The 26859-nt window shown below is 30.8% G+C and overlaps 1 protein-coding gene across 1 annotated transcript in view; it reads right to left on the reverse strand.

The window, feature by feature from the left end:
- Positions 1 to 582: 582 nt before the first annotated feature.
- Positions 583 to 26859, reverse strand: part of LOC145660980 (uncharacterized) — a 125694-nt gene continuing 99417 nt past the window's right edge. Inside the window, exons 6-14 of the mRNA XM_081726430.1 lie at positions 26552 to 26723; positions 23795 to 23928; positions 18940 to 19166; positions 17068 to 17302; positions 12809 to 12977; positions 10538 to 10652; positions 7511 to 7677; positions 6489 to 6640; positions 583 to 4717 (exon numbers count right to left, since the gene is read on the reverse strand). Coding sequence (XP_081582556.1) covers positions 4371 to 4717; positions 6489 to 6640; positions 7511 to 7677; positions 10538 to 10652; positions 12809 to 12977; positions 17068 to 17302; positions 18940 to 19166; positions 23795 to 23928; positions 26552 to 26723 — 1718 coding nt within the window. The 3' untranslated portion in view covers positions 583 to 4370. The remainder of the gene's footprint in view (positions 4718 to 6488; positions 6641 to 7510; positions 7678 to 10537; positions 10653 to 12808; positions 12978 to 17067; positions 17303 to 18939; positions 19167 to 23794; positions 23929 to 26551; positions 26724 to 26859) is intronic.

A 26859-nucleotide genomic window follows, 5' to 3' on the forward strand; every position in this document is an offset into this window, starting at 1 on the left:
AACGTGTCATTATACTGAATTCTTATACAACGATTGATTTCAACAGAATTTAGCCCTTCCTAAACAAAAGTATAGCAACATCTCGCTGCTCTTACTTGATGCCCAAATTTACTTGAATACCACAATCGTCTATTGGTAGCTCAAGGTCACCTTCTAATATTCGATGCATAATGATATCTTACATAGATTTAAAATAGAACTTATCCGTTTTCCCACTGGATGACCCTTATATATATGTTTCTTAAATAAACCTTATTTTAAAAAAAATCTTTGAGAAAATATGAATTCAGAGTGCAAGTCTCTTAGCATTTACTTAGTGAGTTAATTTCTTTTGAAACGCTGCAGTAATAAGTCTTTTTTAAATGTAATTTGTATCTGCATTTAATGTTAATAGATAATAAAACTTTCTATTTTTATAACTTAATAAATGAACTTGACAAGGTAATAATAATAATAATAATAATAATAATAATAATAATAATAATAATAATAATAATAATAATAATAATAATAATAATAATAATAATAATAATACACATGTATACATATAAACATTAAGTTTTCTTGAAATATTGATATGGCTATATTTCATATACGTTTATTGCACTTTGGATTATATACTGTACATAATTCTTTTCATTGTCTAGATAAATAAATACATATGGTTATATCTGCTTATAAATCTTCATACATAAACTAATTTTAAAGATAATGGATTATAAAATCCATTTCATTGGCCAAGTCGAAATATTTCTGTCAACATTAACACATAAAAATAAACATTTATCACACAAATAATTACATAAAAATAAAGTAACGAAAAATGAAAAAAATTCAACATGTAATACATTATATATATATATGTATATAAATAAAGTACAACATTTTTTCTCTTACAAACATATTGTGAGATCAAACAACTTGCTTACCTTAGTGCAAATTTTCTCTATCATCTCAGTACTTTCTTTATTTCATTACAAACTAACTCTACAAAATAAATCATTGAATTAAAACTACTGTTCTCAGTTTTCGATATTTATATATTCACTTTATATACATAAATTGAGAAGCAGATAAATCGTTACGGCTTTCATGATTTCCTTTTTAGTTCTTCATAATGTTTGTAACACTCACACACACGTCTGACACGTAGCTCAGTATATTGTCATGAACATATACATATTTATATATATTATAGATGTATTTATATATTTTTACAGGCGAAGTTACTGGAGGGGACCATTGTTAGGGAATTTCAAGGTTGTTCATACTTTGGAAGGAAGGTATTGTATATATACATAGATAATTTAGTTATATTTTTAAATAACAACAATAAGGTTCAAATTAGCAGACAAAGACACTTACACCAACAACCATCACTCTTACTGGTCTTCTGCATAAGTATGTATATGTATTACACTTGTATTCCATCTCATTATACATTCAATAACACTCAGTATTGTCATAGCTATCGAGAAAGCGTTTTGTTAACTGACATGGTTAGGGAAGAGATATTAAAAAAAAATTCTTTATCATCACACTCAATAGGCAATAAAGTAAGAAGAGTGGGGTTATACAGTTAATCACGACATTGCACTATAGTTTTGTTCAAAACTACAGTCAGACAAGTATTCATTTCCACATATCACACAGACACTTAAAAAACAGTTAACTGTCACATAACGGATTAACGTATGTACATTTTGACTAGATTTCACTCATCTCTTTGATATAGGTGACTTTTCTTTAGTTTCACCTTAAGAAATAACATATTTCTTGTAGTTTATTTATTTTTAGTGTAAAACTTCAAGCACTAAAACTCATTTGTTAATTATAGCAAGGTATATGATGTGTTCTGTGATGTTATTTTCTTCTAGCTATCCTGATAAATACATAGTTACAGTTTGTGGAATGATTATCTACAAAGACAGGGAAGATATAATTTTTATTAGGAATTTCACAACCTTTTTTTCTTTTTTTCTTTTTACGGGTAACTGTGCTACTGGTTAAACACATGAAAAGCTCAATTATACATTTACAGACAGACACAAATGACTATATACATATCTATTCATTCGTACATTTGACTTTTTTCATGACCTGTCAATATTTATGCTCATCATATCTTTGGTATATTGCTGTATGCCACATGCATTTACATTAACATGTGGGATTAAAAAAATAATTAGAAAACATACGCAATCCTAATTCATACAAATTTCTACTACAGATTAAATATATAAGACATTTTTTGTTGCTTTAATAAAAGGAGAAGAAAAAGCGGTGCAATATCATAACATTTGTACGAATTGTGTTGTGCTTATCTACAATAGATTTTATTCCTTAGAATCTAATAAACAAATTAACAAAAAACTCTCAAATGTAATATAAAACATTTTGCTTAGTAATTATAAATATTTTTCAATATTAGCATTTTAACAGTAAGAAGAACATTGCCTATTATATTACTAACAAACTTAGCAACCCTTTGTTGTTACTCGTGCTGTTAAAATTGCTCCAATAATTATTCAAATATTCGGTATTCGGATATTTTTGTACAGTTATTCGAATATCCGAGTATTCGTTTTCATTATTCGAATAATTATTCCAATAACGAATTTTATCCGAATATTTGAATAACGAATATTCAAAGAATCTATCATTCGAATAACGAATAATCAAAGAATCCATTATTTGAATAACGAATATTCAAAGAATCCATTATTCGAATAAAGAATGATCAAAGAATCCATTACTCGAATAACGAATATTTAAAGAATCCATTATTCGAATAAAGAATGATCAAAGAATCCATTACTCGAATATTCGAATAATTATTATTAGAATTTTAACACTAGTAGTTGTTACTAACGTATATATACACACGGGTAACAATAGTTCATTTTTTGTAGCGCATTTTTAAATTTTATACATAAAATCCAACAACAATTGTTAACATTAACTATAAAATATTTTCTGTCTGATTAAATTTTCAAACACTCGGTGATTGAACGAAATAATGTGAAAATTGTGACAGTCAAATTCTAACACAAAAAATAAATAACAAGCATTCCTATTTTTTAAATATATTCTACAAACTCTCTTGCTTATTTACAAATGAAAAATATTTGTAACCTGTACATATTAAATATATGCATTCATACATACATACATACATACATACATACATACTGATACTCAACTTGCATTATATATGATAAAATCAGTTTGCTTCAGCAGATACAAATAAAATTTTGCTGTACATCAGTGTACTGAATATTCACAATCACAACCACATTATACGGTCTTTGTTCATTTGTTCATCATATTCACAAAGTCTTTAAATAAATAAAATGTACACTAAAATTTCTTCTTAGCCATACATTATTCATTTCTTTACTCTTTGCTGTACATTTGAAGGAACTTTGCACTGTGGTATACTAGCATTTTTTAAAAATAATTCTGAAATTTTCACACACACTGAATCTTACATATATCATACGACATTCAAGTAACATATACAACTAACATTGTAGATTTACATTAATACTTGTTTTCTTTTTTTTAAAATCCATTTTAGACTTCTGACAATACTGATTTTTTTTCTCACCTATGAATATACTCACTCGTTCGATTTTATCTGTTCCAAAGTTAACTCAATGTCTTCTGTGTTCACAAGTTGTTCTCACATAAATTTCACCCAGTTTCACGTATTCTATTTTCAACTACCTGGAATGCTGACTTGATTAAAATTAAGGTAGTGGATCGTTAAATGTTGCACGAATATTTAAGATTCAATAAAATATTTCGGCAGAAATCACCACCATCATCTTTTCCGAATTTTTTTCATCAATTTATCGCTTTCTACATACTTTATTACATTTTCTTTTAAATTATTACTTATCAAAGTTCGTTTTCCTTAGAGAAAAATAATTCACTTTTTATATTTATTTTCAAATATATAAACAACAACAACAATAATAACAATACAAGTTTCTTTTAGTTATTTCTTGACCATATCTCTGATGTCCAACAGGAATTTTTGTGTTACAGTTTGATATATCGTACATATCGTAAATATATATGTATTTGTTCTTTCTGTACTGAGTTCTGAAATGTATATAAGTGCACCTATAAAGTCGCTTTGTCTAACTACTGTATCTAATTTAGCGTTAGTTACAATCATACATATTTATAAAAATCTTCTTGCACTTTTTTGTGGTTACGTGTCTTCTTTTGTATTTCTTGTGATCACAATGTTTTCTTATTCTTGTATTTCTTATGTTTAAAACTAATTTTACTTCTTTCTTCTGAAGGAAAAATAAATAAATATCAGCCTTCTTTTAATCACAAGACAACAAAGAGAAGTTTTAGCTCGAAGAATCACTGTCCGAGTCTTTATCTTCTTCATGATGCTCTTCGATTTTCTCTGGTTCTGGTTGTTTTGGAGTAGAAGTAATGGCTGCAGAAATATATGCTCCTGGTCCCTCTCCCTGGGTGTGTTCCATTTCTACTCTGTACTCGTGTCGAGCCAAGTAGCGCACATATTTTTCGGGTGGATTGCTGTTTGTCACGGACACAGAACGTATAGTTGTGTGCGACACTTGCGTTTGAGGCATCGTGAACTCCACAAAACAATACTTGTCTAAAGTTTCTGGAATTTGGTCAAAAGATGTTAATCCTAGCCGGCAAACAAATGTATGATTCGTGTATGCACCTGAAAAATAAATAAATATTAGTTCATTTACAAAAATGCCAAATTTAAAAAGAAATTGTATTCCTCTAAAGACTGCAATATATACCATTTTTTAATGTTCTGTACAATTATAGATATGATGTAAAATGTAAGGCATATGGGTTATTCATAAGTATACTAAACTATAAAAGTAATGGACTCGCTAATATTTCTAATCGTTATAATTATTTTTAAGCATTAAGAAAATAAAATAATGAAAAAAGAATAGTGAAGTCTTAAACTGAATATGTCTTATTAACATTTCAAACATCTGCATAATGTAGTTTTCATATATAATATATGATAGGGGAGCATTACAAGCAGTAAATATTTTGATTAGAGAACACAATTTTATGTAAAATTATAATATATTCTATATTGATTACGTATTTCATTCCACTAAAATATGTAAATTTAACCTTAGTTATAGCTCTATAGATATTCGTTTATAATAAACTGAAGCTTCCTCTTAACGTTGTCATTCAATTTCAGTATGAAGTAAGTAAAAAAAATCTAGTGAATGACATTCAACGTAATTATTACTCTTGGTTTTTAAAAAATAGGTTCATAGTAATCACTTATATACATTAATTCATTATAATTAACTTAAATGGCAGACGACCTAAATTGCAGATGACTACCGGAAGTGCCATAATTATATCTAGAATACTTTTGTTTCAAAAAATATGAATATGCGATTCATTTGCCTAAATTCAATATGAATGACGCAGCGGATCCTCAAATATTTATTACATATACTGTGAGTGCACGAATTAATTGAATTTGCCTAATAATTTCACGGAAGTAGGATGAATATAATATTTTGGGGTTCGAATTAGCAGATTTTACCTAATAATTTCCATGACATGAGAAGATTGCAACTTTTTTGTATTTGAATAGCTGATTTCGCCTAATAATGTTCATGAAATGGGATGAATGTAACGTTTTCGGGTGCGGAAAGTAATTTAATTCGGTATGGTTGAGAAATAACTTAAAGGCAACATTGAGATTATTTGTTTCGGAATCTATGAAGATCATTATTTAACAGTTTCCATGAAACGCGTCTAGTTTACCATTTTCGACTACCTAAAACAGACTTAGAAGTCACAACTTTATGAAAATTGTTTAGAAATAATTTTGGAAAAACTCAATTCAGGATGGCTAATGCTTGTCAACAATGGAATTCACCTATTATTTTTAGGTGCGAGATATCAATGTAGATAAGTCTCGATTTTAGGGAAGGTTATTTAGGGGTGAATACGAGGAAATCTTATTAAACGGTAACGACTTGCCAAATGATTTTCATAAAATGAGATCAATACACTGTATATCATCTCTGGGAGCAAGAAAGTGATTTAAAATGTTAACTAATTTTTGGAAAAAGATTTTATGGTTGACATTCAGGGAGTTTAGAACTCCACGTCAACAAGTTTCCTTCTTACGAATGCAAAAAGTTATACTCTGTATGACTTTAAAATAATATTTTTCATTAATCTCTTACCATACGAAGAACGGGTATTTCTGGTAGTGTCACCGTAATTTCTTTCGATCTTGCTCAACCATACAAAGGAATCGTTTAATTATACCACAAGAAAATGCAACAAATATATATAGTTAGAATTAATTGTTTTGGGATTACTTATCAAAGTTAATGCGTGTACAAACATTTACTAAGCTTCTCTCGTGAAAGGTAACGGCAACTTTTTGTGCTTTTTTATATTTTATTTATCAATATTATAATTTTTTACCATACCTTGTCCTTCTTTTGGTAGTCGAGCAATTCTCCACACAATTGCCCGATGATGATGTTCATACTTTGCACTTCCTGACGAAACTTCTATAAGAGAATGCTCTAATGTCTCAACTGCTCCTAGTAGCCTTTCTATACCCTTAATTTTTCCAGTCCTGTTAAATACAAATATATTTTGTGAATACAGATCACTAAGCCGCGGGAGAAATTTGTTTGGTACTGACAGGTTATCTTTATGTGACAAAGCATAATTATATAAGACTCCAGTCTTGTGAATGTGAATGTTTTTGTCCGATACAACAGTTCTGCTCCAGTTCCATTATTCTATGAGCTTAGTAACTGTTATACGTCTTTGCTGTGGTTGTTACTAAAGGCCAATACCAAAACATTTCTCCATCAGTACAGTTTATACAATAGCTTAATTTCTATAACATGTCCTGACTATTACAAAACTTACAAAGATTATTTATAGAACCGTTCCGCGAGATCCGCAGCCTATGATGTAGGTTAGAATTTCATATCCAGCATGTGTTGCATCAACTTCGATATTTCTACACCAATGACATAGATATCGTTCTAAATATTTAGAACAAGGGGAAAAGCAATACTATTATTATTATTATTATTATTATTATTATTATTAATAATAATAATAATAATAATAATAATAATAATAATAATAATAATAATAATAATAATAATAATAATAATAATAATAATAATAATAATGTACGATACTTGCCAATTATTAATCAGCACATTCACTTGTGGAAACCAAATATTTTAAATCCCCATATTGAATATAGAAAACAATAAACTTGATACTATTCCTGAAGCGTCTAACAATTTTCTCTAATGGCATGAGCTGAGGCCCAGCCAATGATACAGGTTTTATTTATTATTTCTTTGTTCAAATGTAATTTTCATTATTTTTAACAAGTTATAATAAATCGTAAATTTGTGATGTTCAAATATCTATAAGATGTATTTATTATATTCCAATCGCATTATCGTTAATGACTTACCGTCTGTGAGCGGATTTAACTGATCCATACCGGAAATGTTTTTCCACTCGAAATAAATATATCCAGCACTCTGGAATTGGAAATCTGACCATGATGTCTTCACACGGGATTTGACCTAACTTGCGACTAGCAAATCCAGGGACAAGAATGTCGGCTTTGATTTCCACCTAAAACAATACACAGGTTATTGCAATAAATAATAGAACACCTAAATATTTTACATATGATTAATTGTACTTATTGAATGTAAAATTTCAAAAACAGTGTTTCCGATTTTTGGACAGTATAACTTTTTAATGCAATCTACTGTAGATACTACTGCACATTGTTTTGAACTAAAAGAGTGCCAGTTTGAGCATCTAATTGTTTTGAACTAAAAGAGTGCCAGTTTGAGCATCTAAACTTTCTAAATTGTACTTTCTCTATTATAACTGTCCCCGGCCAAAATAAAAACAACATAGTTGAACTTCTAATATTACATTGTTTTGAATAAATATGCGGATAAAGCTATTTTCCCAACGCAGATATTGGCAAATTTAAATTAACAATGAAAACTGGGAAGGAAGTTTTGGACGGATGTTAACCAGGGTCTATATTATTAAAGATACTAGTACTCTAACATTTACCAAGTAGAACTAAGCAAACTCTAAAAGAGTTAATCAGAATGGTATGCCGCTGGTTTCGATTCGGAACATCTCGGTAGCTAGAAAAGCACGCTAACTGTCCAGATAAATAACAAAAAGCAGAAATTTTCATTCCAATTGTGTGATTCTGTGAATTCGAATTTGACCCTCAAATGTTGCCATAAAACCATTGCTTGTTCAATTATTAGCAAAATAATAAGTTTGGAAGTGTTTTACCTTTCAAAAACTCAGAGAAAAATATCTTGCTCTATCGACATACCTTGCGTATAATGGTGTATAACTAATAAATACTCTTAGAGTAGCAGATATCTTTAATGAAGTGTTCCAACAGAGTTCCAAGGTTTCTCCAGAAAAGCTGTACAATATCTACATCTAATGAACTAGGAAATTCTTAAAGGAGAGTTTTGATATTTTACGACGGTATTTGTAGCTTTTAAGTCCGAATTTTCTATTTATCTCTTTAAAAATTCTCATTTTCCAGGACATATCTCAGAAAAATAAAAAAGAATATTTTCCACAATCAATAGTATTCGTCAAAAAAGTGATCATTATTGTCATTTGATCGCTCTATGATTCAAATTATTCCAAGAAAAATACTATTTTCCTGCTTTAATCATTATGGACATTGATTTTGCTTTAAAATTTGCTTATTTTATAGGCATGCCTTCTTTAATATTTCTCATTTATTTATCTTAAGGCAAACTAGTCTTTTCTAGATCCCTGGTAGACTATCCTCGTGGCTAAGCGATTAGCGTATGCGCCTTTGGCCGGATTCAATTTCCAGCTTAAGCTCATGTGATTTGGATTCCACATTAAGCTATAGGTTCACGTCTCATATAGTCTCGCTGCTGAAAGGAACTCTAAGTTCAAAATGAAATCAAATCAACGAGATTCCTAGTACTTGCTGTCATTTCTTTCTTGGCCAATCTTATTTAAAAAATCCAAGTTTCCTTTACGTGCATTAATAATGCTGTATAAAGTATAACAATTTTTAGGAATCTAGTGATAAAACTTAATACATATTAAGTATGGTTATATCTGATAATCTGAAACCAAAATGGACGATTATAGAATATATCTAAGAAATCCAAATTTGTATCATTACATTTGGAGAAAATAACTATACTGTATTTACTTTCTAATGAGAAATAGCAAGATTGAATTTCCTTCAGTTATACGGCAAATAATATTAACCCTTATTGAGTTTTATATTTAAAAAAATTAAAGTATAATATTTATGTAATATTTCTTTACAACTAAATATTTCTTTGTCTTCTCTATATATGATCTTTCAACTACATTTTCAAATATATATCGAGATTTTATAAATACACACTATGGTTTAAAAAAATCTGATTGGTTATTAATTAAGAAAGTTAGACATAAAAGATATATTAAAGTAGTCGTAGTATCGTAATGAAACTTTACTTAATATCTACTTGAAATATTGACACATTCCATAATGCATCAATCGAAACAAGAATTGAAAATATTCCAAAAAAGTAACACACATAAAGACAAATCGAAAATGAGAAGTTTGGAAAATTATTAGTTACACCAAATGGAATAGAAAGCTTATAATAAACATGGTCAAAAATATTATAATTTAGAAGTTAGAAGCGAGGTTCATGTTGTTGAAACTTTGAATAAGTATAAATTCAAAACGATTTAACACAATATATTAATGACAAGCTTATAATAAACATGGTCAAAAATATTATAATTTAGAAGTTAGAAGCGAGGTTCATGTTGTTGAAACTTTGAATAAGTATAAATTCAAAACGATTTAACACAATATATTAATGACAATTACACGCAGGCACAGGAAATCATAGGCTTAAAGTTTTGACGTGTAATGATAAGATATCTCCCTTTACTAAAAGATTGCTAATGCGAAAAATCGATTATAGCCACATATACCATAATTTATTACTAATAAAATATTGAAATGCTATTACTTTTATAAGGTGTCTGACATCCTCCGAACGTTAGAGTTAATATAAATAAACCATGTTTTGGTATCATGACTTTCATTATTGAAAGACACTCGACAACATTTCGATATCTGAGATAATAAATGATAATTTTCAAAATAATGTTAATTAGAATATTACAGTTTCATTTGGTATTCTATCCCTAACCGTTTTTCTTTACATTCTATATAAAACCACTCTTGTAAGCAATAAAAGGAATTTTAACAACAGGAGTTGATACTCAATTAATATGTATTCTTTTGCATGCATATATATAGTAATATTAGTATCGAAAGATTAAATAATAATAGTTATATATATATATATCAATTTCATTAAATAAATTAATATAAAAACCTATGGATAAATAAACATTTTAGTAATTAGGGGAATGGCAGTGGAATACATACCTTGCTACCTGTTATACACATTACTGCTTTCAGTTGCAGAGGAAGCTCGCGATTCTTTGGAGGTCTTATTCGGAATCTCATCAATTCAATGTAACATGCATCAGGAGGTTTGAATCTTTGGTTAAAGAATTAGTCAAAGGTTAGTCAAGTATAATGTAGAACTTAGAATATGTTAAATAAAGTTATTGTGTTAGTCATAAGTACAACAATAGATAAGCTAACAATTTTGTTGCACCTAATGTTAATTGTTACAAGTAGTGAAGCAAATTTGACAATGCTGTTGTTATAAGAATCCTAACCGTGAGTCCTGGTACCTATAAGTAAAATTAATGACTAAGACTTCTAATTAAAAATACAAAATAACTCAAGTCATAATCTATATTACGTAATGAGTACGTCGAGTATTTCAGACAAATTATGAGACACTAGAACTTTGATTTCATAAAACCATAAAAGACACAAAAATGTAGTAATAAAACTTAATATAGTGATTTATGTCAGTGATTATAATAGTTTACTAATATTTTGCATATGTAGTTTAATGATCTTTTTTCTTAAAAAACAATTATTATATTTAAATTACAATATGGTTTCATATATTGCTCAATAAGGGAATATAATATTTTTCTCTGTTACATGATAGTTCGAAGCTGAAGATGGGATACAGAACTGTTTATACGTAAAAAAAATTGTATAATTACTCAATGCATATAAATTATATATATTTCGTAGTTTATTTCTTAATGTTAAAGTCTTAGTAACAATGTAAAACGTAAACTGAGATAAACGTAGATATAGGCAAAGACGAGAGTTTTATTCAATTTCATTTAAAAATGTTATCTTCATTTATTTATTTCATTATGTATTTATTTATTTAAAATTATTTAAGAATGATCCATCAAACTCTACTGAAAAAGCAGTTTGCACATTTTCTTAAACTCTTAATCAAATTTCCCTGACTTTTCTTGTTTCTTCAGGTGTAGATTCACATTATCTCAAATCTTAAATAAATAACAAAGTTGAGGTTGTTTAGAGCATACGGATCTAATATACCTATATATATATATATATATATATATATATATATATAGTAGTCAGTTATTTAACATGGCTACTGATAGCTAATGATTATAAAACAAAATTAGTTCGCCGAAGAAAAAAATCATGAGAAAACTGCTCTAAAAGCATTGGCTTTCGGGGAGCTGTAGACTGTTCCACCGTTTGTATGGGAATTTTTCAATACTTTAAAGAGCAACGAATGTTATAAAGATTGATCTTACTAGAAATATGAAAAACGACCTCGATACTAACTCAAATTTACAGGCAAAACCAGTCTTTGGTTTGAATTCCACACAGAGTTGACAATAAAGATTATCATCTTATTGCTGAGTGAGTGTCTGTACATTTTGAGGCAAGTTCTTTGTGCAGAATACGCCAGACAGTTGACTAAGGCATTTGCAGTTCTCGACGTACGCTTTAAGTTGATTCCTGCGGACTTCTTTTGCGATTTACGATCAACCAGTCTCTTTGATTTTTTATATAACATTCTCGTATTGTTTTATCCTTCAGAGGCTATAGGTGATACTTGATGACAAATACATATCAAACTATTTCAATAGACTAACTTTAAGCAAATTTCTCTCAAGAAAACCAAAATCTTTCTTCTTTCCCCGAAAGTGAATTTTACATTACGAGAAACCCACAATTCCAACCTAACGTCTGCTGCGAAAGAAACTTGCACATAGTTACTCTGTAGCCAAAATAAATTTATTGTTCTTGTTGCGCTGTCGATTTTTCAAATCATGCACTATAAATTACCCGATATCTTCTATTATGGCTTATCGTACTGCTTTGCACAGTTTTACAATTCTATTTTACATCTTGTTGGATTCTAAGTGGCGCTAAATTAAGTTTATATTATTATTCAATATCTATGCGCGGTAAGAATGCCTTTTCTCGAAGCAAATAATAGGATAAAATCTCTTTATAAAATCAAAAAGAAAATCTATCTTTGTATTAAAAGAGCTATAGCTTGTATGTGAAAATTTAATGATATAATGAAGTGATAAAGTTTTAATCGTAATGTAACTGCATAACCATTATTAAAGAATAATTGCGCTAATATTAGCTGCGTAGGCATGCATAATACTGATTGCTAACATTTAATTTCTAAGTTAAAATTTAATAACCTTATAAATATATTGATATTTGTTTTCACCTAAAAGATATAAGAATTGTAATAAAATATATCACAGTGCTTAAATTTCTTACTTTATTACTCTGTTTTGATCATATTCGTCAAGCTGCACACAGCTGTGAAACTCCACGTTTTCCAAACGAATCCATTCTTCTGTTATGACGGGTATGATGTCATGCCTTCCGACAACTTCTTTTCCTTGCCGCAATAAATCGTTTACTCCCAATTCCACATCCGGCATTCCTATGAATTGAGACAAATTGAGGACCAAGACTACTAATTAGAATTCTAATAATAAAAAATAAAAGAAACATATGCCTCTTTTACACATGACTGATGTTTTTTAAATGCAATACTACTAATAGTATTTCGTTGTGTGAGTGCTACTGTATTCCAACTTAATCTTTACCGTACATTAATAAAAACATCGAAACACACTTATAATACTCAATTTCTGTAACATAAACTAAATACAAGTAAATAAAGAAGAATAATGAATAGAAACTGTTTTCAAGCTTAAAACGAGAACGGTAGCAACATTTTAACTAAAATATTTCTTCTCTTTCCTTTATCCTGTACTTATAAAATTTCTGTGACATTCTTTATTCTCAAAATATTTCTACAATACTGACACATACAGTAAATGAATCGTTTATACTTAACATTTGGCTTTGTCTTATGTTACAAATATTTAATGAAATTAATACTATGTAAATAAATTTGCAATTATAATTTCAGGAAAACTTGACTTTCTGTCCCAAATATTAACATTTTCAGTGAAAATAACACAGCCCAGTAGTTTTAACATACAAGAAATAATTTTTCTCCAGTAGATATATTCGTATTATTTCTCACAAATTGTCATTTGTTATTACTAAGCCTCCTAAGTTTAGTTCATGAACATATACATTGATCCATGTTGTTGATTCTAAGGAATATTAATACTGATTTTCTATTATTAATTATCAATATCACTTCTATTGTTTGATTGTTTTAGAAGACAAGAATATTGTAATGCTAATAGATATCAATATTTGGGAAGTGTCTTTTATGAAAGAAAGAATTAATTCTACTATCGTCCTTTCAGTATTTCAATTCTTCTTTCCTTTCTTTTTTTGCCCTCAAATAAGCTGAAAATGAGAAGGGACGCGAAGGGACAGCATTCCGTTAGTAAGATGAAGTGTTTTTCCGAAAGAAGGAAAAATGTCAGTGGTTATTAAAAATTTGAAACTTGGATAGTGATCTTGATTTGTTTGGTTGTTACTTCTTCTGAATCAAATGCTATGGCTTTAATCAGTCGCCCACGAAAATTGCTTGCGCCCCTCTCCTTGGGCTTGTATTCTCGTGACTTAGCCTAACCATATTGTTTCTGTTAATGACCGTCCCCTTGGTTCCGGCATTTCATTTCAACCTCTACTTCAAGTCATTGTTTTCTGACCGATACGCTTAACGATAATCATAGGTACTTGTAAGCCTCAATTAGTACTTTATTCATACAAATGAATACGTAAAGAAAGTAAGCATCACGAAATATTCTAATAATAAATGACTATTCAATCACATAGTACTCAAACTAAATCGATTTAGAAAAAAGTACGTACATTATTATGATTCAAAAGAGAAAGAAAAAAAAACTTTGCCCATTCACTTTCTTTTTACTCTATTCATAACAATGTTATGATATTTTCACATTTGAGCTTCTAGTAAATGTTTTATACAGATAAAGAATATACGATTTTTATGTGATTCTATTTGATGTAATTGTACTTTTTTAATTTCTCTGAACATGGTCGGAAATGCAAGAATCAAAAATAAACTAAAATATCACTAATAAGTTTATTTAATTCACATTTACGTTTAATCACTTTCTCAAATAATATAGATAAATATATTATTTCCTCTTAATTAAGTACTCTTTTTTCTTCTGCGTCTTCACCGATCAACCCGTTCTCATTTTTCAATCTTCATCATTATAATCTCACTCCGAATGCCATCATAGTATCAGTCGATGTGCTTTTCTCTCCTTCCCAATTTCAATTTTGAACTTAGGCCGTTTGAAATGTAATTGATTTTTTTTATAACATTTCTTTTCATCACGTAAAGTCAAAGATTTCACTCTTCTTCTTGTCTGATGAAGATTTTGTGCAAGTTTATTCAGTTTCGTTTGTGTTTGTGTGATATTGTTTTATCTTATTTCTGATAATATTATTTTTCTATGGCCATTTTGTGAGTTCGTTCTTCCAACTACGTACATATACTATAACTAACATATACTATAACTGTTAAAATTATATTTAAATTGTTTAAGAAAAATAATAGAATGTTCTGCGAGCTGTTGCTTCAATTTTTTGCTGATTTGTATGTTTGTGTTTAACATTCTTTTTCAGCGTACCAAGCTACGTAAGATGTCACCTAGCTTAGCATAGAAATATAATCATCAAATGCATCTACACGTGCATGAAAGGCCATGAGGAAGCTCAGTTTCGTCAAAGTAGCAAATTAGACCGCAAAATATTGTCATTGAATGAATGAAATAAGATACTTTTTTTTTTTTTGAAAATGTAATCTCCTTCAAACGAAATGGGTTTGAATATTGAAAGTTAAATAGTTTACAGAAGGAACACTTCCTGTATCAGCTGAAGTGTAAAAACCCTCGTAAGGAATTAGATGGTACAAAGAAAATTAAGGGAAAATTTTAACTTGTATATTTTGAAAGCATGAAGAATATATGCTACTAGAACCAGAACATTAAGCAAAATGCCTCTTCTGTAATGCACTGGATTGGTTAAAGGTTGTTTAAGAAACTCCAAATCTGTGCCAATTTTATTTTGCCTATTAACTGTACATTTTAACCTTATTGCCACTTTCCCATATAAGGAAAAACTATTATTTTTATACCAAGAAAAAATATAATAAATAGCTGGTTGCAACAGTTCATGTGATATATTCTAATATTACAATATTAATGTCGAGCACAGTTTCACTGTCGAGGTTGGTTGGTATGGAGTTTAATATCCCTTTAAGCATCAGGGCTACATGGAACGTGGACCCAAAGCTTAGCGTAGGATCTGAGCCACATGAGATGACACTGGCAGTCAAAACCTTGATATTTCGCGCTAAATACTCATATGCTAACCATACATCCACAAGAATAGAGGTGAGGTAGAGACTTCAAGTTTAACGAAGAAAATGTTAGTTTTGTTAGAAAGTTGATCTCAAGAATTGGAATTGCAATCTTTGCAGGTTGTGATTAATAGAACAGCTAAGCTTAAGTGCAATAATCAAAATATGTTTCTATTGTATCTAATGAAATATGTACTTACTGCTGATATTTACATATAGCAGTTTTTTTCTATTTTTTGTAGACCTTTTAATCAAAGTTTTGTATATTCAGTTTATACTGAATTGCCTTTGTTCATTATCTTTGGTATTTATTTCAGGATTATATTATACTTTCTCTCAACATGTTGTTTATTATTTTGTATATAAATAAATTACTTATCAGAAAATAGTAAAAGCATTCACTAAAATGTTCCCTCAGATAGGAAGGGGAAGAAGTAGGGAGAAAAGGAAAGAAATACAAGTAACTCTATCCATTATGATTCTGGACCTTATTAGATAAATAAAACCATAAAAACATTCTGACCAGAGTAATATACTTATTTATTAAAAGTAAAATAATATGTAACAGTTTCAGCGACTTAACGTGGTCTTTCTCAGGTACGCAATTGAGGAACAGACTTGATTGTCTGAGAAAGACATCGCTAAGTTGTTGGAGCTGTTATACATTATTGTTACATTAGTTTTAATAAATAAGTGTATTGTTTTGGTCAGAACGTTTTTTTTTTAAATATTTTAATACAAGTAATAAATAACAAAGAAAAGACTAAGAAGCGTCTAGATGGGCGTAATGTTGGAATGCAGTTTCGCGTAGTGACGTGGTAGTATTCCTAGGTTGTAAGGGTGTAAGTAGATGGAGTTTAGTGGAAAAAATAAAACTAATAAGAAGATGTGTAGGTCGAAATTTAACGAAAACCAATAAATTAATAATAATAATAATAATAATAATAATAATAATAATAATAATTATTATTATTATTATTATTATTATTATTATTATTATTATTATTATTATTATTATTATTATTATTATTATTATTATTATTATTATTATTATTATTATTATTATTATTATTACGAAAAGAGTAAGTTCATAGAGGTCTATTTAGTAGATTGCATTACGAAAGTGCTGTGCACTCCCTGAACCTTTAAAATACTTAAACGCAGTACCTAAGAAAGTAGTCTGAATTCAACATTGATTACATTAACGTACCGGAGATGAATCCAAGGAAAAATACTCTGACTCTGGCGATCTGTTTATTGACATGTCCTTCGTTATCCTGTTCCACGTACAGCTCATCCACTGCAGTTATCTGAACTTCCTCCGTCTTATAATTGAGAGCTCTGTCCCGATGAGCTGATAGCCTGAATAGTGCTTCCTCAATTGTTGCACTAAACTGCTTCATATCTTCGTAATATTGACTACCAATTTTCAAAAGTTGAGAAATCTGTAAGAACATAATATAAATTGTTTTATAGAAAATGTAACTTCAATATATAAAGAGATATTAAAGATAAAAAGAGGATAAAAATATTTTTATAAATGGTTTTCATATAAACACTACTTCAAAATGTAAAGAAATATTGAAGATAAAAAAGAAATACCAGTTATGGACGCTCATCAAGGAAAAAGGATCAAGTCTCAGCTCCCAGCTAACTGATTCTTACTGTATTCAAAAGATAATTTATGATACAATGATATGATTTGTGATTTATAATTGTCACTTGTCTTTTGTCATTTTGTCATTTGTTGTTGAGATCCAAGTTTTGTTTCACCTACTGCAGCTGTTGAAACATGAGGTTGATACGAGCATGTATATATAAATGTAAATATAGAAACTATGGCAATCAGAAGAATAATGGAAAAGATGTAAACTTTGATATTAATTAATAAAACAGAGGAAATTTGATGGCTTGAAACAGACCAAGTCAAAACTATATATTAAATTTAGGAAACAAGATCTGCTTTTCCTATAGAAATTACTCTATATACCAAAAATGATGGTTAAATTATAACATGAAAATATTAGTAACTTCTTGAAACATACTAAATGACTTTTTAATCAAGTTAAACAATATTTTCTTCTCTTCTTAATATTATATTCTGATTATGAATAGAGACAAGGGAAATTGAAGGTTAAGCATCTGAGTGTTTTTAAATGGGATGAGTATTAAATAGAGTTTCTTTTCCGGACATGAACAAGTATTACATGAGAAACTTGGTATACATGAACTCGACAATTGACAGGTATAATCACGGAAGATTGGTCATATTAAAGAAAGAAAAAAAAGAGTCAAAATAATAAATACCTAATATCAAAATATTTATTTCTTTTTAAAGTTTTATTCTATTAAGAAAAAAATTAAACTAAGAAACATATCAATTACAAAACAAAGCAAATTTAAGAGATTAATTGTGACAGACTGAAATAAGATTTACATCATATTTCGCTTACAGAAAAGCAATATAATTTGTTTGATCATTAAACACAGAAGGAATAAACTCATCTGGTATTTTGAATATTTAAAATCCATGAACTTTGAAAATGAACGGATGAAAGAAGTGTACGATAAAATGAACTTAAGTGAGTATACAGAAATTGCGAGAACTTTCTTTCTGTTGAGAACTCGTGGGTAGGTGAAAACAAGATACAAGATTATATAGATTAATGGTGTTAAATACTCTGGCCATTTTTGTGTTTTAGCCTTTTTATGCACTGGAATTTTGATGATTTGATTTTAGAGTTTTCTGTTTCAATTTTTTTTTTTTTGAGTGTTCCATACCTTCTGAAATATAAATTTTGTAAAATAGAATTTTAATATTTATTAATCAAATTTCGTTTCAGTAGTATTACATTTATATATTGAGAATTTATTTTGCAAAAGTAAGGGATATATACTAGACTTGAAGAAGAAATCCTAAAAGTCATATAATTGAAATTCCAGTTCACTTCAAAGGAAGCAAAAATAATTCCCCATATTAATCAATGGGATAAACAAAATGTAGGTACTATAAAAATATTGTTTTTTATGTACCTACATATGATTCCATAATTACATTGTATCGAATGCTCTAAATTATTACCTGCGGCGCATGTTCAACCGGAAGACCAAGCTTTCGTAAATCACTTCCAAATTCTTTAACCCCAGCATAATCTCCTTGAATAGCATAGGCAGCAAATTGGCTTAGTTTATTTGTTATTCTTTCAGCTTTTGTAACTTGACCTGGCCGCACTCCAGGTCTTTCCTTATAGAAAACGTACTGAAGTTTAACTGTGAAGATTTTACCATATTGATCAAATTGTTGAGCACCTGTAAGAAAGTAGAAAAATGTTTTAATTGATTTCTAAATTATCTTAATAATACTACATTTCAAAGTTAAATATTTCATAAAATCAAAACTTTTATTTATTTTTCACAAAGATAATCTTTAAAATTATTATTTCAGAGTTGCACCACAGTACAATCTTCCTGTAGAGCAATGACCTGTAGAACAAAATCATAATTCATAAAACTAAATATTATATATATTATTGTATCAAAACTATATATTATTGTATCAAAACTATATATTATTGTATCAACAATTTGATAACAACAATTTGATAAATCAATCCGTACTTACAAGAAACAATAATTTTATATTTATTAACAGTCTTCATCATCATCATCGTATTATTATTATTATTAATGTTAATTGACGAAAATTTTATCCCGAATAGTTCATAAATTGTCTACAAAAGGAAGATCTCTTTTAATTCTTTTCCCATTTGCAAAGTTTCCAAGATAGCTGACACATTTCCTCGTTGAAATGCTATACTAATCCGTTGAATGAGAAATGATCTAGCTCTGGTATCTCCCGATTTTAACGATATGCATTGGCCAACTTCATTGATAAAGTTAAACCCCTCTTTGCCCCATGAACTACTTGATTCAATTGCTATTGTAACAAATATTTGTCCAATAGATTGATATATTTACTTCTTGTCTCGACCTCTCTTCGAGCTGCTACGAGTCGTGGTCGAGTCGATGTATATATATTGGAAATAATATGTTGAAAGAAATTGTAAATTTATTTACTTAAAAGAAGACTATTCGTAGATTGTGGTTATTTTTTTTTTTTTATTTTGGCAGCGATTGAGATTCAAAAGTAAAAGGAAAACTCAGAAGCGAAACAGAAAACTGGAAAATGTATTTTCACTTTTCAAATTACTATTTTTGGAACTCCATGAATTAAAAATATCTCAAGAATGTCCCAGTCTTAAAGTTGATAAACCATTTACGAGATTTTACAGTCTTGTAATATTTTCACAACCAAACAGCAAGCACATGTATACACCGTGAGTACAACATCAAACTGGCTCAAGAAATATTGTGACAAGCGGACTATTTAACACGGAACCCTCCACTCCGTCAGTATCTTCAGTCAGTTTTTAGTGGCAATGATAATGAAAACTCAACTTCTGATAGGTGAACCGTTAGAGTTCGAACTCGGGCATAACGCTATAGCAGCTACCCAGAACATTTGTTTTCAAGCTAAAGGAAAAGATGCAGTGAACCACAACACAGTAACTCGTTGGTTCCAGAAATTGCAGGTTGTAAAAATGTCGAAGATCATCCTATTTAAGGCAGTTCCAGGATAACAATTCTGAAATCAAATGATATACTATTGAAGTAAATCCATCTACCAGCAAACCACGACTGTCAAACCAATTCGGTATGTCCCATTCCACTGTAGTGCGTCACCTTCATGAACTCGGGAAAACCATTGGGATAGCTGTCACATTGTGCCATATGAGTTGACCGTAGCTCATGCCCGATAGAGAATGACCGATAGAGAAGAGTAGATATGTGCTGACAATTGCTGCTAAATCCGCGTGATGTGCACGTCCTGAAACAGGTTGTCACATGTGACGAAATGTGAGTGTTTTTCCGAGATCCGAATGTGCAAAAACAGTGGATAAGCAGAGGCTAACTTCCAGAACCGGTCGTCAAGTAGTGCGTTTCGAGCATAAAGTAATGCTCTGTGTGTGGTGGAACTTCGAGAAGGTCGCGAGTTTGTTCCTAACGATAGTACAGTGAAACCTCTCTAAAGCGGACAGCCGTGGGGAATCAAAAATTATCCGCTATAGAGAGGTGTCCGCCTTAGAGATGTTTCAATATCTTCTTACGTAAATTAGTACAAAATATTGTGCAATTAGAAAAATATTTTTGCATGAATCATGTATTTACGAATATTACCAAAATGTTACTGTACCTGCATTATCTTGCGCCATCCAATACTCTATGTTCGACGCACAACACGGAAATAAGATGTTATAGTTCTCTGCACTTTACAGTTATCGCTACTTACTACGTTTTCGGTGTATTGCTTTAATTTGTGAGTTAATTGCAGTCCAGTAATGACTTTTGAGACAATATGCGTACCCGCGGGCAAAAAATACCAAACTTGTCCTTTGCTTAGTTAGAGATTTCAGCGGACAGTAGAATGACTTATCATCCCAAACGGCGGGCAACTGTCAATCACTTTTGTATCTAAAACAGGTTGGGTGAGAGTAGAATGCAAGCAAAGAACATGGTGATGTTGTTAAACGGAGACCTTTCCTCTTGAGCAGACAGTTGAGGAGGCAAAATGTCACACCCTCATGTGCTTCCTTGCTGACACACGTATGAATCACAAAAAATGTATTATTTTTTACCGCATTTTTCAACTTGTTTCTAGAGAAAGTGTCCGTAATACGGAGGTAAATAATGCCTATAAGAGACAGGAAAGACTGTCCGTGTCCGTCCTAGAGAGTATCCGCTTTATAGAGGTTTACCAATGTGCTTTTTCCTATTACAGTATTTGGGGATTACAAAATATGTCCGTTATAGGAGGTGTCCGCTTTATAGAGTTGTCCGTTAGTAGAGGTTTCACTGTATCATTACTGCCAACCTTTATTCCGAAAAGTTGGAGCGGATGTATAATGCACTTCGCCAAAATATTCTGCATGGTGAACCGAAAGGACATCCTGCTGCAACAGGATAGTACAAAACCACACTCGGTTCGTAAAACAAACAAACAAACAAAAAAAAAAGAAATAAAAGAAAAAGAAAGAAAGAAAAAAGAAAGAAATTGATGGTATCGAACTGAAGCCAACAGAGGTACATAGTTCTGACCTTGCTTCTTCGGATTTCTACCTGGTTTGGTCCATGGCGCACTTCTGCAATCACGATGTTTCACCAAAGCAGAAGGTAGAAACAACAATGGCTGACTTCTAAGGACAAGACGTAGTATTGACGTAGAATCGAGGAACTGGCAAAAAGGTAGCTACAGTCCAACACGGGAGACTATAATTTGAATGTTAACCTGTTTTCGTTGTATTGTAATGAATACAGGTGTGTTGAGTATCAGAATATTTCAAGACTTAGGACTTATTTTTGTAAGTTTTCACAAATTTTCAGCAAGGAAACAAAGCTGCTTTAAATTAATTTGGTTGTATCGTACAGTAGGAACTTTAATGTATATATAGAGACAGAGCATGACCTAGTTAACACGGCTTAGATTAATTTCAAGTGCTAATATCAAAGAACGTTTTCTCAAAGACATATTAGAATGCACCAAACATAGTAAAAGAAAAAGAAATCACATGAGATCTACTTTAGTATAAAACGTCAAAGTTAACACATTTTTCTTATGACAGATTTGAAAAAAAATCTAGATATCAGTTCGGAAATATTTCTTCTATAAAGACAATAGGGACCCTTGTCTGGAATGTTGTTATTTCTAACGGCCTTCCAGTGAACAACATATTCTTTGGGATGCATCAAATGTACTCTGTCAGCTGGTCTTGTTTCATGTATAAACATAATGCAGACCTGAAATTATTCTTGCTGGCAGTAGCTGAAAGGTTAGAATTTTCTTCCTAATGCATACCTATGTTTTATGCATTTCATATCAGGAGGCTGATTGCATTATCACTCATGAAGATGAAGTTTGGAGTGACTGCAGCTCTGAAAAGTCGTATTTACAGTTGTAGTATCTAGTATCTATATCAAAGTGCTTTAACGGTGCTATTAGTGAAGATGACTATCTCCATAAGTCCATTCAGCATGATGTCCCTCCCACCTCAATAAGCTCAACTTCTACTAGTCGCTTTCCATGACAATACTGATATTGTACTGGTTTCCACATTCTCTTAAGACTATTGAGCAATGAGAATCGTTTGGCAAACTGAATCACGACCTATCTATGTAAAATGTGTTCCTCCATTCATTTATGATTCAATTTTGATAGTACTGGTTTTAATAAACAATTCGGTCTATAAACTGCAGAGAGGGTACACGTATACAGTTTGACGTCTGGGATAGAGCTTAGTTTTCCTGAGTTCGGTACATACTTTGCCGAGAAATTTTAACTTGTGAGGTAGCTTCGAGCTCTGAGAACAATTACCTAGAAATCATTAATTTCGTCTTGCAACCTGTAGTTGTATTGGCTCTTTTACTATTGTAAACTCTTGTATTAATCTACGTTGAACATATCCTGTCTCGGAATCATTTCCTCAGACAACACTTTGGGACACATTCAGGGTATTGAGATTTTGGTCTGTGCCTGGTTTGCTTTCAGGTGTCCAATTTTTCTTCTTTTCGAGACAGGCACAACTTATATCTTTGTGCCATGTTGCGCATATATAGCACAAAATGAGAAGACAATCGAGACACTTGGGTTTGATCTGGAATGAATTTGAGCTTTTCGATCGTTTGTCTATTCAATGTAAGCGATACTTCGTGGCAATGCAATAAGATTAGAGTTCGAGTAACACTCCTTGATAATAATTTGCGGTGGTAGCTCAAATTTCCCTATCTCTTTCTTTCGTATTTCAGATTATGTTTAATTTCTGAACACATGTAGAATTATATATTGTCAAAATGTTAGCTCTTTAGAAGAAAGATATACTTACCAATTTCAGAGATAGAATAACAAGCTTGCAAAGGAAGTTCTTGGAAGGGGTCTTTGTCATCTTTTGTATTGAAAAGTTGTAGCACTGGATTATCTCCTTGATAAACAAGTCGCACAAACACTTTCTTCCAAAATCTGAAAAAGACCATTATGGAACAACCTAAATCACACTTTCATAAAATCTTTTATTTAGTATAAATGCTCAAGAGTTTCAAAGGATCATTATAAACAACCTTTGTCTTATCATCCTAATTTATATTCCTATAGACTTCCAGCAGACTACTGTTTGTTCGAGAAGAGAAAAATTCCCTTAATACTTCTTGTTTTTCATAGGAGGGAATTTATTAATTTCTACAAAAGTACATTTTCTGCAATAGTGATGACAATTAACGCACTCAATATATTTTAAATTGATTTACCTGTTAAAAATGCTATGATCTTCGTTTAGTGTACACGGAGCAGAGAAGATTTTTATCACACTTTATATTCAATATATTTTTGAGTTTCAGTTCAATTTTTCGAAAAGAACCAACACTACGATTAAGAACTTTTATTCCTCAATTTGGATATAACTAAGGCGTAGCTGTTTTCATAGTCGCTTTATTTTTCTCTCCTTCTTTCTACGATAAACAAAATAAATACTGCTTCGAAGTCAGATGAAACAAGGAATAGGTAAGTATTTAAGAAATGAATGCGTTATTTTTCCACTATTAGTGGATGGACAGCATTTTAAGATTGGAAACAAACATAGAATTACACTACTTTAATTCGGTAAAGCACGTATTATAACTAACATTTCATTCAATTATCCAAGAGATCAAAGCTTATGTGGCTGAATCAAATATGTAGTAATCCTACTTTTCTTTCTATTTTTTACAGTTCTAATTATACATTTTAAATGTATCATTTAGCGAATCATGTCTCTACCATCCAGCTTATTTTATTCTTCTGACAAATTTACTAACCTATTAGAATTATTCATTCAGTAGCGTGTCTTGGAGTCACATAGGTAAAAGTTAAAATTGTATCTCTACAAGCTAAGGGCAATTATTTTTGTTTACACAATTAATTCTATACAAGAATTCTTATATATAAGAATTAGTACATACATAAATTTTATTCCCTTAGCTTGTAGCAATAGCATTTTAATTTTTTACCGATATGACTTCCCTAACGAGCCGCCACTGATTAGATTGACATTCTAACTCATCTGTTTCATGTTTTACATCAACGTTGGTACTGTATTATTATTAATAGTTATATTAAATTCACATCTTGTTATGACATTGTATGCCGTTCTTTCTTTCAGAAGATTCATTAATATATTGTAATTATTGATCAATTTTCTTAAGTAAACATCTTATGTTTGGCTATTTTTCTTTTTCCTTCATAAAACCTTGGTATTTCATGTAACAGTTTACCAACCCGCAGATAAATATGGTAGTATTTCTAAACTCACACTGGGGAAAATATGCCCCACATAATGTGGAACATACTGCTGGTAATGTGAGTGTCATCCGACAACACAACGAGTGTTGTTACGTGTGTGAATCACAGTCTGTGTTTGCATCCCAGAACGATGCCAGCGAAAGCTTATTATGTAATTAAGTGACTTCAAGTATGAACATATAAAGGGGCTGCGAGAGCCAAGTGGTCGTTCCGTTTAATTGCTGCTCGTGTGGTCCAGCAGCAATGTACTGTCATACGTAGCATGTGTGATATGATAGTGGACTGTCGTACGTAGAAGTTTCCTACTGCAAACGGTCCCCTCCAGTGCTCCCGCGACGGTGATTGCGCAAAAGTAAGGAGCGTTTGGGCCACCGTAACTGACAAAACGGCTATCTTCAGTGCAACCCGAGCCACTGTGACCTTCCCCCACCCCTATGAAGGCACGTGAATCGATTGTTGGAGACAAATATAAGATTCTGCGTTCCTCTCACAAACAAATTATTCCAATTAGTGGTTAACTGGTAAGAGGACGATGGTCTTCTATGAATCATGCATATCCTTCGAAAGTTTCAAAGTTAAAAGGTATCTATCAAAGTAAATTCTAGGATCAGCCGGGCTTGCTCATAATCTCAAACAAGCACTCAAATCCAACTCAAATTTTCCTCGCACGATTACCCATAACACATACTTATCAAGGAGAATTCTTCGGTGTTATCGGAATACAATGTAATGGCAAGACGAATGGTAGGAATGGTATTCTCCAAAGAGAGTCATTTTTCTTTCAGACACAGAGTTGTGCTGTCAGTGGATGTACAGATGAAAGAGGAAATCCTAGTTGTGTTTTCATTCACTAGATTTCGCGAAACTTGGGCTTCTAGTAGGATAATGCGCGTCCCCATACCCTCACGGCAAATCACCGTGCTCTACTCAATAAAAATCTTTTATCCTGCCTTCCTATGTCTCCACAAATGAGTATTATCGACACAGTGGGATGACACCTGATCACCAGCCTGACTCTGATAACGATCATCGCTCAGCTACAGCAATTATACCCCAGACACACATTCATCATCCGTACAACCGGCTACCAGTGCGAACAGCTGCTTCTGCGATTGCTCCTCTGTATAACATGTTTGAGATGTCTAATGAGTGAATGTTGCTATCCCTTTCTTCTTGTATACTGACTTTGGTCTAAATGTGGAAATTCCTATTGAGTGTTGTTAAATCTGTTCATATTGGTTACCTCGGTGCTGAAAATAAACATTATACTTCAAATCAACCTATATGAAATAAGTACATATTATGTTACCTTTGACCTGTAATCTTCTTTTTGTTCGGTTGACGCAGATGCATTTCCCAACCTTCTCCACTGTAAGTAATTCGTGGGAATTCTTCCAAAGGCTGTGACACATCTTCGTCAAAAAGTGGAGTAGGTGGAGTTTCCTGAGAATCTGTTCGTTGGAGAGGCTCCTGGTTTATAACTAGTGACAAATGAAAAAAAGTTTTTTAAAAAAATTTACGGTAACAACTTTGTTCTAGAAAATTTTCTAACAAGAACATAGAATAATGTTCCTTACATTCGACGTTCCCAACTTTTGAATTACTTGTACTTCGAGT

Source organism: Thermobia domestica, chromosome 9 (assembly GCF_964235325.1).
Source record: "Thermobia domestica chromosome 9, izTheDome1.hap1.1, whole genome shotgun sequence".
Taxonomy (NCBI): Eukaryota; Metazoa; Arthropoda; class Insecta; order Zygentoma; family Lepismatidae; genus Thermobia; species Thermobia domestica.